The sequence below is a fragment of the Cordyceps militaris genome, assembly GCF_000225605.1.
Source record: "Cordyceps militaris CM01 unplaced genomic scaffold CCM_S00002, whole genome shotgun sequence".
In the NCBI taxonomy this organism is placed as follows: Eukaryota; Fungi; Ascomycota; class Sordariomycetes; order Hypocreales; family Cordycipitaceae; genus Cordyceps; species Cordyceps militaris.
The window spans coordinates 4,162,291-4,172,800 of record NW_006271970.1 but is presented as its reverse complement, the minus strand read 5'-3'; the positions used below and the strand labels follow the sequence as shown (position 1 = coordinate 4,172,800).

At 55.9% G+C, this 10,510-nt stretch overlaps 4 protein-coding genes across 4 annotated transcripts; 2 read left to right on the top strand and 2 right to left on the bottom strand.

Moving 5' to 3' along the window:
• Window positions 1–308: 308 nt before the first annotated feature.
• On the top strand, window positions 309–1,262 carry CCM_03245 (uncharacterized protein; the record flags this gene model as incomplete). Its single annotated transcript, XM_006668396.1, has 1 exon — window positions 309–1,262. One exon carries the CDS (start codon window positions 309–311, stop codon window positions 1,260–1,262), a length of 954 nt encoding a protein of 317 aa, XP_006668459.1.
• Window positions 1,263–1,685: 423 nt separating this feature from the next.
• On the bottom strand, window positions 1,686–3,364 carry CCM_03244 (MFS multidrug transporter; the record flags this gene model as incomplete). Its single annotated transcript, XM_006668395.1, has 2 exons — window positions 1,686–1,993; window positions 2,056–3,364. The coding sequence occupies 2 exons, from the start codon at window positions 3,362–3,364 to the stop codon at window positions 1,686–1,688; spliced, it is 1,617 nt and encodes a 538-aa protein (XP_006668458.1).
• Window positions 3,365–4,787: 1,423 nt separating this feature from the next.
• CCM_03243 (pyruvate carboxylase) lies at window positions 4,788–9,162 on the top strand (the record flags this gene model as incomplete). The annotated part of the gene is made up of 16 exons (XM_006668394.1): window positions 4,788–4,929; window positions 4,983–5,031; window positions 5,088–5,150; window positions 5,212–5,282; window positions 5,351–5,495; window positions 5,545–5,582; window positions 5,641–5,755; window positions 5,831–6,037; window positions 6,088–6,165; window positions 6,228–6,795; window positions 6,848–7,204; window positions 7,268–7,290; window positions 7,354–7,407; window positions 7,455–8,776; window positions 8,840–8,991; window positions 9,049–9,162. The coding sequence occupies 16 exons, from the start codon at window positions 4,788–4,790 to the stop codon at window positions 9,160–9,162; spliced, it is 3,498 nt and encodes a 1,165-aa protein (XP_006668457.1).
• Window positions 9,163–9,359: 197 nt separating this feature from the next.
• Window positions 9,360–9,980, bottom strand: CCM_03242 (uncharacterized protein; the record flags this gene model as incomplete). Its single annotated transcript, XM_006668393.1, has 1 exon — window positions 9,360–9,980. One exon carries the CDS (start codon window positions 9,978–9,980, stop codon window positions 9,360–9,362), a length of 621 nt encoding a protein of 206 aa, XP_006668456.1.
• Window positions 9,981–10,510: the final 530 nt, after the last annotated feature.

Genomic DNA, 10,510 nt, shown 5'->3' with positions numbered 1-10,510 from the left:
CTAGTCGTGAATAGTAATACTGTCTACTACCTAGGTATTACAGCCCAGCCCTAATTTCTGCGCTGAAACAACGGAGTGGCAAATTGCCGCTACTTAGCGCTCTGTGTAACTGCTGTTCCAGAGCACTCAAGCAAGTAGGTTTCGTTGTAGGTTCCGTTGTAGATCCCTTGTAGGTAATGCCCACGCTGTGAGTCAGTCACTCGATACGTTTCGTTATTAACGGGCCACCCTCCCCCGTCGCTCCCAGGTTATACAAATTTATTCACGACACCGCAACCCTTGATTCCTCCCTTCTGGTAAACGCAGCCATGGAGCGCTCGCAACCGCCAGCCAGTGCGTATTGTGAGAATCAAGTTCTTTCCCTAAACATCGAGTCATCTCACGGCTTTCTCAAGGGACGCTCCAAGGTTCAACTTCAGGTTCGCGCTCTTCAACAGCCATGGACACTCTCTTGTGGTATGGTCGCAGTTGTTGTAGACGGTGCTGAGGAAGCAGCTGTCACTTTCCTCAAGCTCTTTGACAGACGATTCGCATATCAGTTGCGCGCTGACAACAAGATACCGCCCTGGACAACGGATATTGAGGACTCCTACATCAACTTTTTGCAGTCCGACCAGGCGGCTAGTCTTTTCGACCAGATGACCAATGACGAGTATTTCAAGTTTGGCAAAGACAAATGGCACGATTATGAGAGTGAAGCTCTTCTCTCCAAAGAGCTCCTAGCTGCATACAACGCCGAGACAGCCGCCTACGAAGCTTTGGTAGGTCATCAGGGCAAAATCGTGCCACGTTTGTTGGGCAAGGTCACATTCGACCTACCGCCAGAAACACCGGTACCCAGCAATATGCTGGACCACTTACAAGTCAAAGGAATCCTGCTTCAATACTTGCCTGGATTCACCTTGTCGGAATTAGATCAGCATGTACCTCAGCCGGACTGGCAGGGCGTCATCGACGAGGCAGTCCGCATTACTCGTGTGCTAGGCGATCTCAACATTCTCAATTATGACGTCCGCCCTTCCAATTTCATGGTTGTGCCGGTGGTAATCAATGAATACCAACTCTTTATCATCGACTTTGGCTGGTGCAGGCTCCGTCAAGCGCACGAGTCTGACGCCGAATGGGGCCGGGCGAAATGGCAACGGGATGAAGAAGGGGCTGTAGGCCTGGTCATGCAGCACCGGTTGCGAGAAAAGGGATATGAATACAAGTTTGAGCATAGTCTCAGGTATCTTGAGTGGGCACCGGGTGAGGATGATTGATGATTGAGTCTGGTTTAAGTTGTTTTTACCATTAAAGTAGCGCTACATTCTTTGTTCAATCAAACTATACAAAGGTTCTCCCTGTTTATTCCGTTATTGGATAAAGATCTAAAATACTCTTAATATTATTTCCCTACTATTATAGAAAGGGAATTAACCTATTCTACTAAATATAGTAAGATAGGAGAAATAGATAGGTTGAACTACCTCTATTCTATGTAGTAGTAACTAGGCAGGAATAGTTCCTAAAAATTCTTAGGTAGTGGTTTCTGAGATGGAACTGTATAAAGATACTAATCATAATTCTACCAAGGACAATATATATATAATTAGTAGGGGGTGTTATTATAATACTATTACTATAGGTCTCTGCGGGCACCATTATCACTCACCATGACTTACGCCTTGTTGCCCGTAGTACCATTACCGCTTCAACGTCGAATGAAGCTTATGATTCTTCATTGGATACACGCAGACGAGATTCAACACAGCCCAGACAAGCATGGCAAGCCAAGTGGCATGAAAGGCATCCATAAATGCCTTGGTCGCGCCCGCCCGCCAGTCTGGCGGCAGCTGCTCCAAATACCCCAGATGGTCTAGAATGCGCCGAATTTGCTCACCGGCATCCGGTCTTCCCTCGAAAGCCTGCCACAGCCCGGTTCTCAGTGCGTTCTGATAGACTGCCGATGCGACCGCGAGGCCTATCGTGCCGCCCAGGCTGCGAGCCAAGTCTGGAACGAAAAAAAGCTGTCAGCATGAAACCCACACCCCAAGTTGGGTCGTCAAAACTTACACATGGCTGAGGTGACGACGGCCTGCTGCGCATGCTCCACGGCCGCAATGCACGCAATCTGCGTCGTCGTCAGCACGCCCGTGTACCCGCCGCCGAGCAGGAACAAGCCGGTGTACGTCAGCCAGTGGCTGCTGCGGTCGTGCTGGGCGGTGAAGACGGCGACGCCGGCGCCCATGACGAGGATGCTCGCGGCCGTCAGCCCGACGTAGCGGCCGGTGACGGTCATGGTGTAGCCGACGGCCATGGCGCCGAGCGGCATGCTCGCGGGCGCGCACAGCAGCTTGACGCCGGCCATGGTCGCCGTCTCGCCGCGCACCTGCAGGTACAGCGGCACGTAGAAGAGCGCCGCCATCATGACGCCGACGCTGAGCGCGCTAATGGCACACGCCGCGAGCACCGTCGGGTCGCCCAGCAGCCGCACCGGGATGATGGGCTGCGCCGCGCGCCGGCCCTCCCACCACACAAACGCGGCCAGCAGCAGCAGCGCGAGCGGCACCGCCGTCAGCGGCAGCGGGTGCGTCCACGGCACGCCCGCGCTGAGCCCCAGCAGCAGCAGCACCACAAAGGACACGGTGAGCAGCGCGCCCGTGTAGTCGATGCGCGCGAGCAAGCTCCGGTCCGACTGCTTCGGCGGCACCGCGCCGCCGACAAGCAGCCACGCCGCCGCTGCGCAGAGCACCGACGGCGGCACCTGCGCCAGAAACGCCCACCGCCAGCCGAGCGCTGTCCGATCGTACAGCAGCCCGCCCGCCACGCCCCCGACCATGGCCCCCGCGCCGTACCACAGGTTCGCCACGCCCTGGAAGACGCCGCGGCGGCGCAGCGGGATCAGGTCCGACGCGAGGAGCGCCGCGATGCACGTGAGGCCGCCGCCGCCGACGCCCGCGACGGCCCGTCCGAGTACCATGGCGTGGGGGGCCCGTGCCAGCCCGCACGCGAGGTTGCCGCTCGCGAAGAGCGCGTGGCTGGCTACGAGCCCCGGTCCGCGCCCGAGCACGTCCGTCAGCCGCCCGCAGAGCGGCTGCGACGCGGCGCTGCCGACGAGGTACGCCGTCGCGATCCACGACAGCGTCGAGAGGGAGCGCAGGTCGCTGCTGATGGGGCCGGCGAGCGTGGCGACGACGGTGGCGTCCATGGCGGCGATGAAGATGCCGAGCCACGACGTGCACATGATGACGAGGACCGTCGACGGCGGCACTTCGAGCACGGGCGTGGCCTCGTCGTCGTCGTCGTCACGCCCCTCCGGCCATGTGTCGCGTAGGAGAGGAGTGCTGGCATTCGGAGCCGCGGCGACCGAAGGAGCTGGCATTGTGGCGGGAGCTGTTGTGGAAGAATAGTTTGCGAGGCACAAAAGCTCACTTCTTTCGCGAAAGGCACGCTTGTATTATATGTCGATAAGATCTTCGTGTGGCAAGAAACTGCTCGCTCCCCGTGTATGCGACCAGTCAGGTGCATCAGCTTGTCTCAATTATATGCAACGGAAGCCGTCTTCTGCACTGTACACATATCTTGATTATCCTGCGTAATCAGGCTCCCCGAAAAGAAGCCGCGATGCTTGCTTGCCAATGCACACCCTTGGCCAGCCCTTGCGGAGAGACAAACCGCGCGGGCTACGCTAAAAGGCCGGTATGCTGAGGTCCTAAATTCGTGTTATTTTCATTCATCTGAGCAAGTAATCGTAACCAAAATTCGCCTCTTCCGTTTGAAGAAGGAGGCACATGGCGTATGCAGCAAGATGGCAGTGCCATGTGAGCGATCATCGGAGACCCCCGCTCAGCTTTGCCAGCAATCGATAAGCTGGACGAGAGAATTATAAGCCATTACTACGTTGGCTGCCGATCAATGGACAGCTTATTTGCCAACTATGATCGGCCTCTCCTTTACATCCTGGACATGTGATGCAAGTCCCTGTACTTGCTGTTGGCAGGAGGATGCCCGACTTGGCAAAACCCAGGATGGCATAATCGCAGCAAACACGTCAAGTAGAAAATTCTCGAGACATTCCGTATTCGCGAGGACAAAAAACCCATACTCCGCGCCTTGGAGCTGCATCGTGTCTCAGACCGGCACCGGAAATCTCCGAATCCGTGCCGTATCAAGACATCCGAAGATCGGCGTCGGTGGCACAAAGGCCCCGGAGCCGTCAGGTTTGCTTGCCAGCCAGCCTTTGCCGTCTTGTCAAGCCCGTGCATGTCAGAACGGCGTTGTATGAGGTATGCAAACGCATCACACTATTGGGGACTAAAAAATGCGCTATATATCACCATGCAACTGCCCTGCAACGCGCACGGCTGCATGCGACGTCGGAGCTCTCCTTAGCAAGCATGGATGTCAGCAGCTTACCTGCAGCCAGACAAGCAGCTTGCTGCCGGCGCGCCTGCCAACCATGGATGCCCTGCTTGAGCTTCCGATGCAACCCACGAGCAAGACTTGTTGATCATCTGCCTGCATCGAGTTGGCACATGTTCAAGGAGCTTGACTGAGCTCTGCACTCGGCAAATTCGCAACGCAAGCAAAGATGGCTCACAAAGTTCAGCAGCTCGTATGAACTTGAGGGGATGATCTCCATTGCTACAGCTCGTCAAGCAAAGCTGCGTTGATATGTAGACAAAGGCCTCCGCAAGAGGGAGCGTAGTAGATCAAGCCATCTCCTGCCATTGTAGCTGAAGAACTGCCTCACATAAACACTACCCGCTTCTACGCCTACATTAGCCCTTGGCCCATAACACAAAATGACGGCTCGCCAGCCGACCAAAGTGCTCGTGGCCAACAGAGGTGAAATCGCCGCCCGCGTCTTCGTCGCCGCACGGGAACTGGGCATGTCAACCCTTGCCATTTTCGCCGCCCAAGACGAGAAGGCAGGGTTTCTCCGGAGTAGGGCTGTACAAAGCATGTTCAAACAGTGACTCTGGCTAAAAAAATGCTAGAGGCCGATGAGGCGGTTTCAGCATGGTCTGAACACGACCGCACTCCGGTGTATGTTCGGTCACGATGAAGCTAGCTGCTGAAGATGACGTCTAATTCTGAAGCAGCGAGGCATATCTCAACGCCAAGCGAATAGTAGACATTGCACAAGAGAACCAGGCAGACCTCGTGTGCGTCTGAGCTGCAGAAATCCACTACTTTCAAGGCAAAAAAACTGATGGTTATGTCTAGTCATCCAGGATATGGCTTCCTCTCCGAAAACGCCGATTTTGCCGCCCAGGTTCGTGCTGCAGGCATGAAATGTAAGCGGGCTCGACGGTTTCTGTTTTCTACTTTTGTCTTTGTATTTGAAAGCTGAGCAGAGATCTAGTTGTCGGGCCATCGACAGAGGTCCTCCGGACAATGGGCGACAAGGTGGCCGCACGCGCCTTTGCGCAACGTCTTGGTATCTCGACCATTCCTGGTACGGGTGCTGCTTTGCAAAATGTTGAGGAAGCGCTTGCATTCGCAGACAGGTGAGCTACGTTGATCGTCTTGACTGGATACAAAGGTGACATTGTCCAGCTGTGGCTACCCTGTCATCGTCAAAGCAAGCCACGGAGGTAAGAAAAGGGGCTGCGGATAGAGGTCAGAGTATTCGTATTTGACACTGGAGTACAGGTGGTGGGCGTGGAATGCGCGTCATCCATCGAAAGGAGGCCATGGAGTCTGCAATGGCGGAAGCAAAGTCGGAAGCAGGCGCGGCCTTTGGTAACGACGCTGTCTTCATCGAAAAGTAAGGCTAGCAAAGAAAACCAGCAAAAAGTGTTGGCGCAATTGGCAATCGCTGACTGATTTGGACTCTGCCAAGATACCTGCGTCGGCCACAGCACATCGAAGTCCAGGTCCTCGGCGACGGACACGGCAATCACATTCACCTGTTTGAACGCGATTGCAGCATTCAACGCAGACACCAGAAAATCATCGAGATGGCTCCCGCAGCGGGCATATCCGACACTGTTCGCCGCGGCGTGACGGATGCCGCTGTTCGACTTGCGCGAGGCTTGAACTACGGCACGTCGTTTCCATCTTCATTCCCTCAGCTGTTGCCCTGTTTGCTAATTGAAGCAAACCAGAAAATGCCGGCACGGTTGAGTTTCTCGTAGAGGGCCAAGATTTCTACTTTATCGAAATGAACCCCCGAATGTATGCACTATTGCGCAAACGTTTCAGCCCTGCGACAGACGCTCATTCTCGCACACAAACAGTCAGGTAGAACACACCGTCACGGAGGAACTGACGGGGGTTGACCTCGTGGCGGCGCAGCTCCGTATTGCATGTGGCGCCACGCTGCAGGATCTCGACTTGCTGCAGGACAAAATCATCCCCCGAGGCTGCTCGATCCAGTGCCGCGTTGTGACAGAAATCCCGCTTGAGGGCTTCCGCCCAGACACGGGCACGATTGGTGCTTGTTGGCTCCCCTCCGGCAGCGGGATACGACTCGACCACAGCGAATGTTTCCTCGGTGCCCAGATCGGCGCGTCCTACGACTCCCTGCTGCTCAAGTGCATCTGCACAGGCTCTCACCGCGCGCAGGCCATCAACAAGGCGATCCGGGCGTTGAACGAGCTGGACATTCGGGGCATCCAGACCAATGTTCGCTTCTTGGTCCGACTTCTGGAGCAACCGGCGGTCCGCAACGGTACGAGCTGGACCTCGTTTGTCGACGACACATCAGAGTTGTTTGTGCAAGACGGCCACAGTGCGCCCGAACAAGGTGTGCTGCGCTTCCTGGCAGATGCTGCAGTGAATGGGAGCCGCATTCAAGGTCAAGTGGTGGGAACACCCGGGCGGATTTAAGGGATGAGTTTCTGATGAAGTGACGCAGAAGCCACCAGGACTGACAAGAAGTATTTCCATCGGGAAACTGACCAACCAAACCACTCGAGAGCACATCTCGACAGAGCATCCGTGCCGCGATGGGTGGCGCACCATTCTTCTCCGCGACGGCCCGCGCGCGTTTGCGCGACAGGTGAGAGCACACCCCAAGACGCTGATAACAGACACGACATGGCGCGACGGACAGCAGTCTCTTCTCGCAACCCGCGTGCGCACCAGAGACTTGGCCGCCATAGCCAAACACATGAGCCATGCCTACAAAGACGCCTACAGCCTCGAAGCGTGGGGAGGGGCCACGTTTGATGTCATGCTTCGCTTCCTGCACGAAGATCCATGGGAACGTCTGGTATGTTGCGCTTTCCTTTATATCCCACAATAGGATACCACTGACGAGGACGCCACACGATAGAGGAAGCTTCGGGAGCTCGTTCCGTGAGTCCATGGCCATGTATCCCCTCCACTGTGCGTAACGCGAGTTAATATTTCTGTACCTAGCAACATCCCGTTTCAGATGCTGCTAAGAAGTACAAACGGATTGGCATACGCTGCGTAAGTTGCCCATTATCAGGCATGCATCATTTCTCATGGGAACGCAGGCTCCCGCGCAATGCGCTCTTCCACTTTGTCCGCCTAGCAAAAGACACGGGGATCGACATCTTCCGCGTCTTCGACAGCCTCAATGACGTCGGCAATGTAAAAGTCGGCATCGAAGCGGTCCACGCCGCTGGTGGCCTTGTCGAGGGCGCCATCATGTACACGGGCGACATGCTGGCACCTGGGACCAAGTACAGCCTGAGCTACTACATGCGCATCGTCGACCAGCTGGTGGCGTGCGACACCCACATCCTTGCCATAAAGTCCATGTCTGGCGTCCTGAAGCCTGCCGCAGGCCGCGTGCTGGTCAAGGCGATCCGCGCCCGGTATCCCGCTCTGCCGATTCACATGCACACGCACGACACCAACGGCACCGGCGTCGCCACCATGGTCGCGTGCGTTGAGGCCGGGGCCGACATTGTCGACACGGCCATTGACAGCCTCTCCGGCACGACGTCCCAACCGGCCGCCAGTGCCGTCCTTGCCTCGCTAAAAAACACGCCATTGGAGTGCGGTCTGGCGCTGGACCATGTTGCGGTGATTGATGCCTACTGGGCGCAGCTGCGGCTCGTGTATGCCGGTTTCGACGCCGATCTGAGGTGCCCTGATCCTACAGTTTACAGGCACGAGATTCCGGGCGGCCAGTACTCCAACCTCATGTTCCAGGCGCGGCAAAACGGTCTCGGCGGTAAGTGGGCCGAGACTATACAGGCGTACCAGGAGGCCAACGTACTCCTGGGCGACATCATCAAAGCGACGCCAACGTCCAAGGCGGTGGGGGATCTCGCGCAGTTCATGGTGAGTCGAGGGCTGTCCGCGTCGGCCATCCGGGAGCACGCCTCGACGCTGGATCTACCGCAGTCGGTGCTGGAGTATTTTGGAGGGCTGATGGGACGCCCCTTCGATGGGTTCCCGGAGCCGCTGCGCAGTCATGTACTTTGTGGGCGGCAAGCGAGCAGAATTGCGCAGGCGGGCTTGGAGCCCGTCTCGGCGGACTTTGACGGTATTCGACGGCACATCGCGTCGCAGTTCCCGGGGATGCCGGTGACGGGGCATGATGTGGCCAGCTACACCATGTTTCCAGAGGTATACATGAAATTCCGCCAACACCGTCGTCTGCACGGCGACCTCTCGGTGCTGTCTACCCCAGACTTTCTATCTTGCCCAGAAATTGGTCAGGAGGTAGAGCTGCAGTTTGGAGACAAGAAATCTATCATGGCAAAGATGCTGGCCATTTTGCCTCCCGAGCCAGGATCGAATCAACGCAGCGTCTTATTTCGACTTGATGGACAGGTGTGCTTCGTCGAGGTGCAGGACGACAGTGGTAAGGCAGGAAGGCTGGTAGCAGATTTGTCCCTAATTTTCGGCTAATTTTTTTTTTAACCAGCGACTGTGGCGCACATGTTTGAAAAGGCGAGACCAGATGTCAAGGAAGATGTGCCCTCGCCCATGGTCGGACGGATTGTGGCTGTGGAGAAGAGTGCCGGGGACATGGTAGAGGCTGGCGAAGTTTTGCTCGTTGTGAGCGCCATGAAGATGGTAAGCAGTACAAAAAGCAAGCTGGATCTCTCGATAACTGGCGGCTAATTTGAATAGGAGGTCCATGTGAGTGCCCCAGTAAGCGGATGTATAGCATTGATGGCCGTAGTCGCCGGTGACATGGTTGAAAAGGGTGACTTGCTGGTACGAATAGAAAAGTCGGTTGACTAGAACCGGTCTCTGTGCCGGCAAAGTAGCCAAGTAACAAGGCGAGTCATGTTCATAATTGCAGTAAATGATTCACGCGATCGGTGTGAGGATATCGCAATAATTCTGTAACGACAGTCCTCCACGGTGGGAGGCAGCCCGTTGGCTTGCTGACAAGTACACGATTTGATCCCGACCCTTCGAATCGCCAATAAAGCAACTCACTTTCGCTCCCTTTTCACTACGCGCCCGGAGACCTTGTCACTCTTGCGTGCACCCGCCCCCCTCCCACCTCGTCTTCGATTCCGGCCTCGACGTTCTGGAAATAGCTGCTGTAGCAGCGAGGCCAGATATCCGCCATCCTTCTTCGCCTCTTCCCTGTTGATCATGTGGCCGTCTTGGAGCGTATAGTCTCGAAACTGGGCAAAGTCCTGCCAGACCTTGACCTTGGTTGACGTTCGCCGCGTGTCAATCAAGTCGACAATATTGACCAGCGTCTTCTTCAGCGCCTTCTTGCACTCGTCGGTGGTGTCGTACCGAGGCAGGTCGACTTCGTCGCACAGGGCCTGGTACCCCTCGAGCTCGTCCTCCTCAGTAATGGTGGCGAGGGCATTTTCGGGGTCCTGCGACGACTTGAAGAAATGCGATTTGAGCTCGGAGCGCATGGCAATGGTGCGCTCCTTGGCGTATTCTTGGGAGCCGGGGACCCATTCCTGGGAGGCGGCGAGGCGTGCGAACTCGTTCTCAAAGGGCGCGTCATCGTCGGGCGCAAAGTTTTCGAATTTGGCAAAATGCGATTGGGACGACGGGGGGATCTTGATGTCTGGTTCTGGGCTCGCCATTTTGGTTGGAGATGCAAGACGCGAAATCATCCGACGCCGCGTCGCGGTCCGCCCGTTTCGTTCATTCATCTTACCCCTGGCAGCTGCATCCCCACATCGAATAACGAGGTCAGGGGCACTCACATTGTTCTTCTTTTGCACTGGAATTCACTGGATTCTCAGGTTGACAACTCGCAGCAGATGCCAGCTGAATGATGGTGTAGTAAGATATGGCCCAATACCAGCTCTCCACACACCAAGGTAGATTCAATCATGGAAACGACCAATCGCCCGCATCACTCCTGGGTATCTGACGGTTCTCGTGGTTTGCAAATCCGACGCAAGATTCAAGAGAAGAATTGCCTTGGCTCATCTGATAATTGCACGGCGAACATTCCAGCGTCGTGTGATGTGGGAGCAGAGGGCTTAGTTAACTTGGGAGCGGGGCGCCTGAAACAGGCGACAGCACCACACCATACTGGGTATTGTACCTGTTAAACATCGCATTAAACGAGTGTGCCAGCAAAAGGTGGTGGGCACCCACTGCCAAT